The sequence below is a fragment of the Coenobita brevimanus genome, chromosome 4, assembly GCF_032717465.1.
Source record: "Coenobita brevimanus isolate Jiangsu-jjx chromosome 4, ASM3271746v2, whole genome shotgun sequence".
Lineage (NCBI taxonomy): Eukaryota > Metazoa > Arthropoda > Malacostraca > Decapoda > Coenobitidae > Coenobita > Coenobita brevimanus.
Genome location: NC_136957.1, coordinates 1,463,401 through 1,479,853, shown reverse-complemented (window position 1 = coordinate 1,479,853; position 16,453 = coordinate 1,463,401). Strand labels below are relative to the sequence as shown.

The 16,453-nt window shown below is 44.2% G+C and overlaps 1 protein-coding gene across 4 annotated transcripts in view; it reads left to right on the top strand.

Moving 5' to 3' along the window:
- LOC145394656 (trithorax group protein osa-like) overlaps positions 1-13,145 on the top strand; it is a 181,879-nt gene extending 168,734 nt beyond the window's left edge. For all 4 annotated transcript variants that reach the window (XM_080268447.1, XM_080268455.1, XM_080268440.1 and 1 more), the window contains 3 exons: positions 1,456-1,598; positions 4,573-4,792; positions 9,923-13,145. In XM_080268447.1, coding sequence (XP_080124573.1) covers positions 1,456-1,598; positions 4,573-4,792; positions 9,923-12,784 — 3,225 coding nt within the window. In that variant the 3' untranslated portion in view covers positions 12,785-13,145. The remainder of the gene's footprint in view (positions 1-1,455; positions 1,599-4,572; positions 4,793-9,922) is intronic.
- Positions 13,146-16,453: the final 3,308 nt, after the last annotated feature.

Here is a 16,453-nt window from a genome sequence, read left to right as displayed (position 1 = left end):
GTTTCTGAAGTTATCATTCTACACCAGACATAGTTACTGAGAATTCTGAGGTATGCTTGTGTGAGGTGACGGGCGTCTCTCCCTACCCTTTGGTGCCGAGATCAAATGGCAGCTGGTTCACACGATGGCGGGAATACATTAACGGCTCCTCTTGTCACCCGGCGATCCCTGTCCTCCCATTTTGCTGTGGCATATACCGCTTCCCAGCTTGTAGGGGTTAAGGTAGATGTTGGGGTCTAGGGTGGGTGTTGGGGTGTTTAGGGGAGGTGTTGGGGTATTTAGGGTGAGTGTTGTGGTTTTTAGGGTGGGTGTTGGGGTGTTTATGGTGGGCGTTGGGGTCTTTTTTAACTTCCAATCTCAGATGGTGGATAAGATTACATGTGCAGTCGACAGCAGAAATTTGCGTCCAAGTTTCCCAGCATGCCGTGTGACTGTTATACCTGTTTTACTCTAACTTGGCCTAAAATTACCATCCCTCAGTTGTAACATGAGCCTAATGGTAGAATATGGTACTAGTCATGAAGAAGTGCTGTGAAAAGGATATAGAGCCACAACATTGTCATATTTTGCCACTGAGCTATGTGAAAACAGCTGCCAAATGACAAAACTCTAGGCCAAGTTAAGATAAAATAGCTATGGTGTGTCGTGTGCAAGAAATTTATTTGAAGCCAGTAAATACTGTAAATACTAAATATATATTCTTATTGGAAGCACATCAATCAACACTTCCCTTACAGTGTTACCAGATCACATGCTCACATCGTACAGAACTTGAAACACGTTTCTGCTGTTGATTGTATGTTTGTCGTCACTCATGCAGCTGCCAAACACTGCACAGTTAAATGTAAAAGTGATAGATATGGAAAACAAAATGACCTGTGAGTATAGTTTTTGTAATAAATTACTGTACTTAGAACTATGAGCAACTTTAACTACTTCAAAACCAAGAGATATTTTATATTGTGTTCTTGGTGCCTTCATCCCTTGTTCAGCTGCAGACATCATATGAGGTACACTTTACACTGGTTATAAAACAGTGACCTGGGGGATCAGGCCAGCTGGGGTTAAACAATTTGATTAAGTTTAGGAGAGCGACTGAGTAGTGAAGGAGTTAATGAAGGCTGTCTGTGGTGTCTCTAGTTGGCCTTGGTCATTAGGTGACTAAGACTGATGCATGCAGGGATGTTGGAGCCTTTATAAACAAGATGAATGAAACTAAATGAGTCGAAAAGTGTCGTATGTGGTCAAGTCTGTTGATAGCAGTACAGTTGAAGAGATGTCATCATACTGAAGGGGTAAAATGGCAGATAGCAGTGAAATGGCGGGGGACAGGGCGACTTGGAGGCGATTTGTTTGTGGCCACCCCAAACGGGATTGAGGCGTCTGGCAATAGATAGATAGAGATAGCTTTAAGTAACTCTGATGATCACTAACCTAACCTGCCTCTCTCCCCAGTGCGGGATGTACGGGCCGTTTGGGAAGCAGCCGTTCCCCTTGGACAGTGTGGAGGCGGTGCTGCCTGTCCTGGCCCGGCGCAAACGCATGACCCGTTCCGACCTCCAGACTTGTGATCCCTGGAGGCTTCTCATGTCACTCAGGTCAGTCACTTCCAGCTGTGTCATGTCTCAAGGCAGTTGTATAATGTATCTTATCATTTGGTGTTTACTGTGTGAGTCTTCATTTTAAGTAACTTGTGTGTGTGTGTGTGTGTGTGTGTGTGTGTGTGTGTGTGTATGCAATCCTTGTTTTTCTTTGTCATGTTACTTGCATCATTTCTCCTACATACTTTGTGTCCTTGCTTGTGTTTGTCATGTCACTGCTATCTTGTCCTTTTTATTTACTTCATATCCATCTTTCCCCCCCCTTGTCATTATATACTATATATTTTTAAAGTACTTCATGTTCTTACTCCCCCCCCCCCCATGCCATATCATTCGGCATCCTATCATGTTATTCAGGTCATTGTTTCTTCTTTAATGTACTTTATGTCATCCACATGTTTACGCTTGCAGTGGACAGGGTCAGTAGCTTTATAATAAAAACATTCTAATGTTGATGTTCTAAAATTGCTTGTACAATAATCCCTCCAATAACTGATGTAATGGAGCCAAAGGCATGTCCAGAAATTGGGTTTGTCCAGGAATTGGGAAAATGCCTCCTGGACAGGTACTTATGAACCCTAACCCAGCCTAACTCAGAAAACCACCTACATAACTCCCTACCGGACATGCACAGCACCTATTTAAGACCCTATTCACACAAATAAGGGACAGACAACATGAAATAAATGAAAAGGAATCAGAGAATGAGGAATTAGAAGTGAGTATGGATAATATTTAGCAGCGTACAGGGTACTTACAACACGTCCATGAGATTAACCCGCCTCCTCTAAGGCTCTGGCAGTGGTGAAAATGCTCTTGAAGCACATACAGTAATCCAGTGTTGTGCTGGACTTAATCCTTTGCACTGTGAATTATAACTGTTTAACATTGCGCATTCTATTCTTAATTGCTCCATGCCAGTTGCATCACGCCAGTTTGCACTCTGTACTTAATCATTTGCACTCTGAATTCTAATTTCTTAACACTGCACAACATTGTAAGAGGGGAGGAAGGGGGGGGGGCCAGTCTACTGCATGCGAAAATACAGCTTTTTGGCGCAGCGCTCCTAGTCCAAAGTACTTTTGAGAAAAATGTCAGATTTTTTTTTTTTTTTGCTTTTTTATGTTTTTTGGCCATTTTTGGGTTCCGAAGGCCCAGGCCCAAAATATCCGGGAATTGGACGTCCGGTTATGACAGGGATTACTGTATATGTGTTTACCTTCTTTAATCATCGTCATCATCATCATCTGGACCTCCTTTCCCACCCTAGGGGGAGGGTGAGGAGTAGCAATGTCCAGACAGCCCAAGTTTGCCCAGTCAAATGGGCCACGCTTCCATTCACTCATTATTCAAGCCCCTGGATTCCTGGCTTAATCTGATATGCCAAAAATTTCACCATATTCTGTAGTTTCTCATAAACTTATCCGATAGAGTCAATATGAACACTGTGACATTAAAAAGGGGTGCCAAATCCCTGATCATGCACTTCTTCTCACAACATCTCTGTCTGTCTATCTGTTGCCAAACACCTTAATCCTGTTAGGGGTGGCCACAAACAAGTCACCTCCATGTCACCCTGTCCCCTGCCATTCCACTGCCCTGCTCCCAGTTCACACCCTCCTTTCTCATATACCTCTCCACTCCATCCCTCCATCTCATCCTGGCCTCCTCCTTCCTCTCCCCTCCCTCCATCTCATCCTGGCCTCCCCCTTCCTCTCCTGTCCCTTCACCTCACTCACATACACTCTCCTCTTCAGTCCTTCACTCTCCATCCTCTCCACATGGCCAAACCACCTCAATATGTTTCTCGTAACGCTTCCTATCACATCCACATCCATACCACGATGCTCCTTTACTTCCTCATTTGTCAGTCTGTCTCTCAGTGTGACTCCACATGCTCCTCTCGAGTAACTCATTTCTCAACATCTCTAATTCATCTAAATTAGACTGAATGTAGTAGTGACAGAATAGGAAAATAAAACAATCTTTGATATTTGTTCACTTCTGTGGGGATGTGTATTGTAAAGAAACTGGCTAGTGATCTTTTTAAGCACAGTCCTAGATAACTTGTTTAGAGACAGCTTGACATTTCTCAACCCCTTAAATCAGTTGTCTTTCAGGACCAGTAAAACATGGCCCAAACCTGTCCAGTAGCCGCTTGCCCATGTCAGGGGGGTGTAAGGCAGCGGCGGCAATATAGTATCCTTTGGCGGTTTTTCCTTCACATTGCATATCTCCCTCTGCATGAATTTTGTCATATTAGTGGATTTGGATCTCTTACTTCGGGATATTCAGTTCTGTTCTGTTCTTGTTATTTATGTCATTCAGATCAGTTGTTGTATGTGCTTCATGTCATTCACTAGTGCCTCATACAGGGGAATGCATGACACAGAAACTGCAGACTGTATCATCATTATAATACATACATGAAAATGATTCCATGATTCATCTTAAGGGATCCCCATATTGATAGTGGCCGTGGTACAGCTGATGTATTCTATGGACTGAAAGCAAAACCAGCTGTCAAAACCAGCTAATTGCTTCCCAACGGGTACTGGGAAATGAGGGAAAAATGAAATCCGAGATGTACAATAAGATATGTAACTGTTTTCACCTTGGACATTGCTTGAGTGATGATTGTGTGCTGTTGACTCATTGATAGCATCTCCCAGGGTTGATGGCAGCTTCTTATCTACTATATGTAACTCTTTTTACCTTAACTTGGCCCAGATTTTCTTCCTTTTGCAACTGATATAGCTAAGTGGCAGATAAAGACAATGGTACAGCTCTGCATTTTTACATAGCACATCTTTGTGACTGGCATCATATTCTAGTGTTAATTTGTTACTACAGCTCTTCATTCATGATGGAGAGAAGGCCAAGTTAAAGTAAAGACAGTATATCCAGATGATGAATTATAGGCAGTGAGAATGCTGCTGCTGATGATGACAAACTACCTCTGTGCCTACAGGTGTGGTCTAGCAGCGGAAGTGACGTGGGCGCTGGACGTGCTAAACATCCTGCTGTTTGACGACCAGACGGTGGTTTACTTTGGGCTGCATCACATGCCGGGGCTGCTGGAGGCCCTTATAGAGCACCTACGTCGCGGCCTCATCAACATGTTCGACATCTGCTCGGAGCTGGAGCTGGGCCGTGACGATGAGGCCACTGGCGCAAACAAAAGGGTTAAGGTGAGGCAGGGGAATAATTTGTGTGGGTTTGTGTGTTAGATATTCAGTGTAACTTAGTGATTATGTGTAGATCTTTGTGTTGGGTAGGGTGTATAGTTTAGAAATTGTGTCTTGGTTGAGTTTGTGCTATTAGAAAAATGTCAGAGTTAGTCATAATGAAGTATTCTTTTGAGTTTGTGTGCATAGAACTGGAGTATACCTTAAGAGATAATGTTTTCCATATGTGCTTAGTTGCTGTGTTGTTTTGTGGTAGGGTTTGGGTGTTAGGTTTTGTGTCAGGAGGCTAGGAAGAGTGTTAGGGTGAGTCATAGTGAAATATATGTTTGTGTGTATGAATAGTAGTAGTTCATCTGCAGTGTGAACCCAGTGGACTGCAGGGTGAAGCTGACCCCCTCATACAGTCCACCATCCTCCTCTTGGGAGACAGGGAAGTAGTTGAAGGACCTTTGTATAACCAGGCAGTTGGACCTCCTAATTATGTCAGTTTCACCACATGAAAGCATCCCTCTCCACCACCTGTGTGCTATACATGGAGTATGCCTCAGAGAATATGTTTCCTTTTTGTGCATCTGTTAGCCAGACTACTGGAAGGGGGTGTTTGGGTGTGAATGATGATCGTGACTCATTTCACCAGGTATGCAGTTGACAGTTCTCTCATGGTTGTACTTCCCCTCTTTCTCCATTCTAACTCACCCAATCTTTTGGTGGGAAATAAGTCAAGACAAATATATATATATATATATATATACACACACACACAGTAAACTCGCCCCGAACACGTTCTCGCCGAACGCGCACGCAGTTATACGCGGTTAGTGCTGGGATACGTATAAGACAATGTAAGATTGAAGAACCATTACGAAAACTATAAATTTACGCGAGAGGCCTTTGAAAGGCCAAATTCTCGAACATCAGCTCAGCACGCATGGTTTGTTTTGATCACGTGATGTGATTCGCTGTACTGCTTTTCCTCAGTGCTGTATTTGTAAGTTAAATATTTACAGTATTGTTCTGGTAAGTTTATGTGCAAGTTAGTGTATTATTAAATAACGTTCAAGCAAGAAATAAAGTCTTATAACCAGTTTTCTGATAGGCATCAGATTGTTACCTTTTTTATTTGTTTGTTAAATATTTGCTGTACTGCTTTTCCACAGTACTGTATTTGTAAGTTAAATATTTACCATTCTGGTATGCACTTGTAAGGTAAAGCACTTAAAGAAAGTTAAAGCATTAAATAAAGCCTTGTAACCAGTTAACCTGATTTATAGATTACACACAATCGGTGGGTTCCAAGACAATTCGCCATCATGTCAATTCCATGTCAAAACATGGACGATTCCCCGTCAGGACAATTTGCACCCTGGATGATTCCCCGTCATTCTATAAATATACTTATATTAATTAATCAATACTTTTATAAATACAGTATACTTATTATTAATTAATCAATACTTTAATAACTATATTTCCGGGGGATCCATCAAAGTCTATGTTGTCTTGTTATTGTTGTGACGGTGAACTGGCTTGACAGCGAATAGTCCTGAAACCATTTTGCTCCCTAGACTCCCTAAACGTGGTATTTTGCTGTCATCTGCCATTGGTAATCAATATGAAGCACTTTAAGTGGTTAGAAGGTTTATTTAATGTTATAACTTACAAATACAGTGCTGCACAGCAAAACTTCGACATACAAATACGTAAACACAAGGCAGCATTCCAACGCCGATTGGTTTCGGCATCGGAATGTTGCCTTGTGTTTAGGTATTTGTATGTTGAAGTTATGCTGTGCAGTACTGTATTTGTAAGTTATAACATTAAATAAACCTTCTAACCACTTAAAGTGCTTCATATTGATTACCAATGGCAGATAACAGCAAAAGACCACAATTAGGAGATCTAGGGAGCAAAATAAGGAGTAGTTAAAACTTATGCGGTTTCGCACTGAACGCGCCACGTTAGGAACGAAACCCACGCGTTGGGGGCAAGCTTGCTGTATGTATGTATATATATATATATATATATATACACACACACACACACACACATATTACAGTATATCCTGTTCGGATTTTTACGTTAGAATATAGTTGATGGGTAACGTTTCTGGTCAGGATTAGTGCTCCCCCCTCCCACCTATAGACTGGTGCCCGTATTTAAAAATAGTACAGGTATTTATATTTCCAGCAGGTTACCCACATGCTGAATTTCTTTCTGAAGAAAAAGTAATGGATTTTAGTACCATAAAGCTTTTTGAACCAAAAGGAGGGTAAGTAAACTGGATTTTCAGTAGAGGATTAAAGTAAAGCTGTATATTTTGAAAGCCTAATAGATATTGGTTTTGGCATTTTTCCCTCAGTTGTTTAATTTGTTATACTAGCCAAAATAAAATATCGGAGTGGTCCAGTTCATTGAGGCAGGCATTAACCCATGAGGACTAAGATTTTACCGTCAGCTGAGTGTGTTTCGTTTTCATTTTGCTTTGTTTTGTTTATCAAGGTTCCAGTATGCTTGCATGTGATGGCCTTGGTCACTGAAGGCAGCTCTCCATGCTGCTCGATCTCTTGCAGCTCCTCTGTTTAGTGCTTTATCCTTGTGCTCATGCTGTGTGACCTTATCCCATGCCTTTTTCAGTTTGGCTGTTGCAACTCTACCCTCAGTGTTCACACCTCTTGCAATCTTCATCCAGTTGTCATCTTCTGTCCGCGTCACGTGCCTAAACCATCTCACTCTACCCCTTCTCATCAAAACACTAATACATTCAAGTCCAGTCCATCCTCTCATCTCTCTCATTTGCAGTCCTAGCCACTCCCAGTCTTCACATACAAAGATGCACTACACATGAATCTGATCATTTGCATCGCTGTGCATTTGAGCCTATGAATATCCTCCTCTTTTACCGTCCAGGTCTCAGTATTGTACAACATTACACTCCTAACATGCCACGGGATAGCCCTTTCATTGTCAGGAGAGGCAACAGCTCACAAAACTTCTTCAAACTACACCTTGCTTTTGGTACCAAGCTAGCTTCAGTCCCAGAACATATCATGTCCCCTAAATAAGACAACTCCTCCCAAGATTAAACATTCCCTCCTCTCTTGTTCTGTATGATCCCATATATATACTGCACACTCAAAATCAGCATTATTTTGCAGCCTACTATTACTGTTTTTGTAGATGGTCATACCTGTTTTACCTACAGTAGCTACCCACTAGTAAGATTAGCCCAGTCTCAGTCCCTTGCAGCTCAGAGGGGTTAATATGAAACTGGCTGGCGCAAACACCATGTTTTGGTTGTCCATATCCAGTAACCCACTGATATAAGTCTGTGTCTCTTGTGGTGATTATTGCCACTAAGTCCTCCCTCAGTGAACACAATCGCATAAAGTTTCATCGCAATCCGTGAATCACAGTATACTCGTTTTACTCTAACATGGTCTAAAATTGCCATCTCTCAATCATGAATGCTGAGTTGTAAGAATATATTACTACTGTACTCATTTTTTTTAAATTAAGGTCATGCACTTGACAGGTTGGTGATGATTGGCTGAATGCAGCATCACTTCATAATCTCTTTACTCATTAGCATTATTAATTGACAACATATATCTGAGTGGGAAATTTGGGTTAGTAAATGGTATTCAGACATGTTGCATTCAGCCAGTCATCACCAACCTGTCAAGTGCATCTTTGCCTCAATAAATAAAAACTGAGTACAGAATGTGATGCTTGTCATGAATAGATCCAATGGAAAGGATGTAGAGTTGTAGTATTGTCCTTGAAATTAAGCAGCATGATATAAGCCACAGAAGGACAAAAATCTCGACCAAGTTAGAGTCAAAACTGTACAGTATAGTTATCCTCAGTATATAGTACTTGTTGTATCAGAGGTTTCATATTTTGAAAGAAATAAGTTACCAGTAGAGTGAGGATTACCTGTGTCACCAAAGACTCCCATACTAATAAGGTATTCATCCCGCCAGGCCAGACAATTATCTGTCTGTCAGTCTATCTCAGGTTATGTATCTATCTGTCATGCTCTATATACACTCGTTTTACTTAAGCCTCGACGATCACTGTAGCCAGATCTACCACCACACTCCTCTCCATCAGTACACGTGAATGTAGGTATTCCCCTCACATCACACTTAACAAAGTACCTATGCCACACTCTCTTCATTAAGATCCTTGGAGTGACATAATCAAGGACCATGTACAAGACATCAAGAGGCAGTTTACCAAGGGAATCATTGCACACTGGGCTGCTACAGGGCCAGACTTTGGGCAACGAAAAGAAGCACTCTCCTTCCTTTACAAACAGTACATTAGATCAGTAGTGTCTCTAGTCCCTTGCCAGCAAAACATACAGAACAGTGTCCCATGCATCACCACTGGCTGCGCCAAAACCACTCCCTCAACTCACCCACACTCTGAAATTAAAGTCCTTCCTGTCAGATATTAGGGGCACACAGACACAACACCCCTGTCATAACATAACAGACACACACAACACATCTAGGCACATACAACAATCACCACACAAACAGTATCAGACCCCCTACAACAGTATCTCAATTATAGTCATTTCAACACTTAACAGTGAAGAAACACCTACATACAACACGCATAGGGCAATACTACACCTCGATCATAACGCTGCACAACAAGCCTCCTCTCCTGACATCGACCCATCAGAGATTTCCTTAAAAAAATATGAATGAGTTCATCTAGTTAGACTTAGGTAAGGACATCACCTAGCCCTCCTCAGCAACTAGTTTTGATCTGGGTTGGGTGGAATCACAGGTGATGTGTGCCCAGCTTGTAAAATATGCTAATCAGCAGTCAGTGACACCACTGTTCAGTCAGACTGACTGAGGTTGAGTGTCAACACACAACACAGTGCTGGAGAAAGACACCTTTACATGGTGGCATTGATATAACCTGGTGGCTCCACTGCCCATTTACACAAATGCCCCTCAACTTCCTGTCTTCTTAAAGAAGGATGTTGGTCTGCAGAAGGGTAACTTCAGCATGCAGTTGAGATGAGGCTGGGGTTGCAACTGCTGCTACTCATACAACCACTACTGCTAGTACTATTTAAATCCATGACTAACAAGATGTTCATCCCACCAGGCTGAACAGCATGACTTGTCAGACCGGCCGTGGTACCTACGACCGCCCCCATCACCGACCCTGGACCTTGACCTTGGCCGGCTGGATGACTCGGACCCTGCCAACAAGGAAGAGGTCCTGAGGGGCGGCCCGGACTTCACCCTCATCACGAAAACTGGGAAGAGTGTGAAATTCGTGCGACGTGACGGAGAGCTGTTTCTGCGCGAGGGTGTGAGGGAGTGGGACAAGTGGGAGGGGTTCAGTTCTGGAGTGGATACGTGGTCTGTGGGTGGGGGGGAGTGTACCGCCCACATTATCTGCAACATGCAAAGTTCTGTTCCACCACTGGTCTTCACGAGGTTAATTCCGGGGAAGGATGGTAGGGTAGGAGGGACTGCCAAGCTGGAGGAAGTGAAAGAGGAGGAGGAGTCAGAAGAGGAGGAGGAGGAGGAGGAAGAGGATGATGATTATGATGATGAGGATGTTAATGATGTGGTGGTGAAGAAGGAGCCAGAAGATGAGGACGAGGAGGAGGAGGAGGAGGAGGAGGAGGAGAAGGAATCAGAAATGATGGATGTGGTAGAGGACAAGAAGAAAAATGTGGTAGAAATGGGGGATGTGAATGAGGAGTCCCGGAAGAAGGACCGGGTAGTGGAACTCTTGGCCGAGATGAAGGAAAAGAAGATGGAGGACCTTATATCTAAAAAGTGCGACAACTCCAAAGATAACGAGTCATCTGACAAACTGTTCAGTCAAAGGGTAAATAGAGTAAACAATTTGAGGAAGAGCAAACTAGATGAAATATTTAAAAAATTAAAGAAAGAGCCTGTTGAGGACACTAGTGACAATAAAAATAGTGTGAAAGAGACTAAGGATGTGCCGTGTGAGGTGAAAAAGGAGACTGAAATGCAGGACGTTAGTGCAGTGACAGTTAAAAGGGAACCAAGTAGTGATAAGAAGGATAGGGAGGAGCAAGGAGAGGGTGCAACACTGAAGCTCCTGCCTCTACTCCCACCCCCATCTCAGCAGGACAGGCTAGAGCGGCGCGAGAGTGCAGGCTCACGCCGGGAAAGTTCGGGTTTCAAGCGGCCACACGAGGACTTGGAGGAAGAGTCGTGGAGTCCGGACGAAGCCTCACTCAGCACCACCACGGAGGGACAGGACTGGCTGGCCCGGCGTGTGATCTGCGTGGGGACGGTCATCCGTAATCTCTCGTTCATCCCAGGCAATGAGGATATTATGAGCAAGTCTGCGTCATTGTTGGCCTTGTTGGGGAAGACCATACTACTCCACCATGAACACCCTCAGCGCACTCCCTCCACTGCCCATTATGACCGGGACGAAGAGGCAGATTTGAGTGACTGGTGCTCGTCCCTGGCTCCGGACACACACTGGTGGTGGCCGTACCTCCACCACGTGCATGAGAACACACTGGTCACCTTGGCTAACATGGCCGGCAACCTCGACCTCTCAGTTTATCCAGAGGAAATCTCACGGCCCCTCCTCAATGGCCTCCTCCACTGGGCCACCTGCCCAGCCTCATATGGACAGGATCCCTTCCCTTCAGGTGGCACATCCCACCAGTCAGCCCTGTCCCCTCAGCGGCTGGCCTTGGAAGCACTGGTGAAGCTGTGTGTGTTGGACCAAAACACTGACCTTGTCCTGGCCACCCCACCCTTCAATCGCCTGGACAACCTATGTGGCCAGTTGACCCGGTTCATGTGCCGAGGCGAGGACCAAGTACTGAGGGAGTTCTCCATCAATCTCCTCCACTATTTCTCTGCTGCTGACTCTGGCGTTGCACGAGTCATAGCCATGCAGAATGGCTGTGTCTCCCTCCTTGTGGCATTTATAGAGGAGGCCGAAGCTGCAGCTATGAATGTGGCAAATGTACAAGGTGTGAGTGCGCTTAAAGATAATCCAGAATTGATGGGTACCAGCCTTGACATGGTGCGACGCTCAGCCAACACCCTGGTGCATCTTTCTCGGGTTCCAGCCAATGCAAGAGTCATTTCCAGCACTGAAAACAGACTTCTGACGCTGGTCATGAGTCAGATTCTGGACACATATGTGGCTTCTCAGCTGTCACAGGTGCTGTTCAATGTGGCTCATGTCCAGTTTGACAGCCCACCCTCCCGGACCCCATCCCCATCCCCTCCAGCCAACACACCAGCAGCCACAGCACAACCAGCCACCACTGAGGCCCCCACAGTGGCTGTCACTGCTCCATCAGCTAATCCAGATGAAACTCTCAACGCCAAGTCATCGCCACAACAACCAGATGCCCAAAGTAGTCAACCATCGCCAGCGGCTGGCGTCACAAACCACGACACAGCCACCAGTGCCAGCGATACCAAGCCCAGCACCACCACCACGACCACCACAACCACCACCACCACCACTACCCCAGCATCTGCCCCACCCACCCCTGCTGCGTCCACTCCTGCCCCTGCCACCACTTCCCCAACCCAGGTGTCCTCAAACCCTCTTGCCACCACCAACACTCTCCCATCTGTGACTGCCTCAACCACCCCTGCTAACTTCACTCCAACCTCTAACACCACCACTACAACCCACAGTCAAGGTAAAATCCCCTCCACCACCAATTCCATCCCATCCCCTGTCCTGACTCCCACTCCTTCTCTAGCCCCCATTCCCACCCCAGTCTCTCTCCCCACCCCAGTCCATGCCAGTGCGCCAATCTTCGCCCCGCAGCTGTCTCTTTCAGTGAAACCAACCAGCACTCCTCCTGGCCCCCCACCTCAGATGACCCCCAGTCCTGACGTCACCCCAAAGTGCGAACCTCTGGCCCCGGCCCCAACTGCGGCCCCAGCCCCTGCCCCGGTACCCCTTGAGGCCCCGGCAACCAACTCCTCATCTTAGTAGTGGGCGGGGTGAGTGAGCGGGTGTGGTACAAACTGTGTGGTGGGGGTGGTGGCACCCCCTTGGGTCCCCCCCGGTCCCTGGGCCCCTAGTGTCTCAGTCGGGCCCTTGAGCGGACCACCTCAGTGATATTGAGTCCTACCATGCATTAGGACTCCCAGTGTTGTGTACAGTAACTAAAGTAAGATGATGTGTGTCCTGCTCTGAGCAGCGTCTGTGAATTATTCTAAAAAAAGTGCGAATGTAGCCAGCAAAGAAGTCTGTGAAAGTCTGTGTATTTGTACTTTTCAATGTACAGAAGTCTGTACCCATCTCAGCTGTATTTCTTGGATTTAAAGAAAGTTGTAGAAAGAAAAGTATTCAGAGAAGCTGTGATTTCTTATCCTCTCTGTAGTTGTAAGCTGCGTGGTAATACACAGACAGTAGTTGAGTTTGTGATTTTTCTTATTTTCATGTTTTACTATGCCATTTTTATCAAAACACAAGCAGTCCAGTTTGGGGTTATATATATTTTTTGATAGATGTTATGATGTCAGTACCTACAATAGTGCCCACATTTCCAGTGAAGTGGTGTACAGTAGGTAAGACATGTAAACAGCCAACTGCTGAATACATCACAGGCACAAATGTATAAGGGATTACAATGGTTTTCATGAACTGGAAGAAGGTTTGTGGTATCAGGGGATGTATTTTTAGTTGGTTTTAGAGGTTTTGTGATGCCTCTTCCTCAGCATTGTTATCTGCACAACACACATCTTTTTTTATGCTACTGATGCATAATGTGTTACAGCAGATATACGTAACATATTGTGGTAGGTGGGGGAGTCCATCATCCACTTACTTGAGGTATTGCTATCTTTAGGTAAGTCTGCACTGACTGACAAGCCTAAAGGTTTCCTTTACCCCAGGAAATCATTTACAACACTGGATGATAACCACATTACTAAATAATGGGGTGATGTGAAGCCCACTATGTTGCCCCTGATAAATGGGTGAGACGCACATAAAGCGTGTATCCAGGAACCAAACCTACAGCCTTCCTCACGCCTTGCTGTGGTGAGTCGCCGTCTGTCACAAGGGAACATTAGTTCACTGCATGGGACAGCCCTGCAGGAGTGGTTGGTTGCTAGTGGTAGATGGATCTGCTCAGCCAGACACTGGGTTACTAGACTATTACTCCTACTACTTGTAAGGTGTATGGTGGAAAATATGTTGCTAAGGAAGAGGCAAGACTATACAGTTTCATTGCTAAGGAAGAGGCAAGACTATACAGTTTCAATCTCTTTTACTGACAAGAATATGGCTGTAGGTACACTGAGAGTGGTGTGAGATGGATTGTCACAGAATACATTTTGTGAAGCAGCAAACAGTGGCCACTTCACCAGGCAGTTGTCATCATTCTGATATTTTCCCCCACATGTTAAGATTTCTTACAATTTAACAGATTGGTGATATTTTTTACATACAAATGGAAGTAAATTGACTTGATAACAGATTAAAATTGGCGTATGCACAACATTTACTGTGATGGACTGATTCGGCATGAGCTGTGTACATTACAGCTATAGTGTCACCAACAGAGTAGCATCATGAAGAGTAAACTTCTTATGCATCTTGAATGGTCGGCATGTAAACAGTTTATGTTTCATATATTTACTTAGTTATATGTCACTCAGTGGGTAACTGTACACTGAGTGATGAGCCAAATGGTTTCCTGTACACCAGGAAACCAATTACAATGCTGGGTGGTAACCATGTAACTAAATTATGGGGCCTGGTGGTTAGTGGGTAATTGAGGAGCTCCACTCGGATTGAGCCTGTGTAGGTTTATATCCAAGGGGTGGTTAGGGTTTATTGCTCAGGTAATGCCACTCTGGGATGAGTGAGGCTGGTCACTCTCGTTTTAAATGTCAGGACCAATCTGCCTAGCCTCGAGTTCCAATGCTCCTCATGGGGCGACATTGGATTGGATGATGGATGGATGAAGAGATATGTGAAGCCTGACAAAGAACCTGGAACATATAAGTGGAATGAAAAAAGATAATGTTAAGGGAGGTACAACTGGGAGGGTTGAGAAAAGCTGCCTAGATAAGGGAACAGAGAGAAGATCCAGTCACAGTCTGGACTGCCAGTAAATGCATAAAACTGCTAGTAGTGGAGCTGAATATAATGTTGCCTCAATGCATTTTGGATGATGTGATTTCCTGAAGTGCATTTTCATGGATATCTTTTTCAAATATGTGCCTCAGGTTGCAGTCTTAATGAGAACACTAATGTTTGTTTTGACAAGCTAATGAAATTTACATATGCGCTACCAGTACTGTATTATCAGACACTTTCTCTGTGATTTGCATAGCCACAGTGCTGGTACTCATACTTCCCTCTGTTTTCTCCACCATGTGCAGAGGCTCTTTTCTTGCATATCATTATAAGGAACAATTCTGCCTGACAGACACCTCATTATCTAGGTAATAGTCATTTAACTATCATTTTCATGCAGATACATAATGGATGACTGAAGCATCGTGACATTTTGAATCATTGGTACTATTCACATCTTGCCCCTAGGCAGCATGTGATTTCCATGGCAGCCCAGATTAAATGCAGAACACGCATCAGATAAACAGTCTTGGGTAACAGTGGCAGCACAGAAATGCAAAGAGGGGAAGAAATAGATCAAAATTTTGATGAGGGATGAAATTTGTAACTATTGTGCTGGCTAGAACAGGCTGACAGCAAGGCAAGTGTAGACCAAAGTTTGGAGATTTCATCACCTACTTTCAACAGTTCATTACCTGTACTGACAGTATTTGACAGGATACTTGAACCAGTAACTTTAACATTCATTAAATTTAGAATCAAAATTTTCATTAAACTTGCCTGATGGTGGCTAGGCTGTTTGTGGGTCAGGGGGCCTGAACCTGGAAGTAGCTGTGTGAGGAAACTGCCTTACCAATGGGTGTGTATAGTAACATTTAGTTGAACAAGGCTGACCTGTCCACAAGTGGAGTTCTGTCAGTGGAAGAAAAAAGTAAAGTTTCCACAATTCAGATAACAGCACTTATTAACTGTATGGAATACCAGCAGTATACCCATTAGCATTCATTAAGAAAATGTGCACAACATTCCTGATAATACAAACTGTCTACATAACGCTGTACATTCATGGCCGGTGTTGTATGCAGATGATCTGATGATGATGGGTTGCAAGGAGGGAACCATTGAACAAAAAGTTGAGTGATGGTGTGTGTTGGCTGGGTGGACACACTACAGTGGTGGAGAGTAGGCAAGCTTGTGTTGTGTTTAAGAAGGAGTTATTAATGACTGTGTCCTGTATGCAAAAAAGGGGTTGGTGGTACTGTAAATGCATCTTACATTAGTAGTGGGTGGATACATAATGAGGTGCAGAGTGTAAAAAGTGTGCTGAAAGATGTAATCAGTTACTGGTGTGTTGCATGCATAGGAAATTGATTTTACCAATATTGGGAGAGAAAGTATTACACAGGTCGTGCATTTGGAGTATGTCAACAAATTATGGTACTTTGATGAATTAAGTGGAGAGGGAGAATTAACATCAGCTGTCTCAATTGTGAGAGAAACTGGGGGGAGAAATTTACAATACAGTTGCTCTTACTGACAATGGAGAAACTTAGAGGTATTATGCTTGTA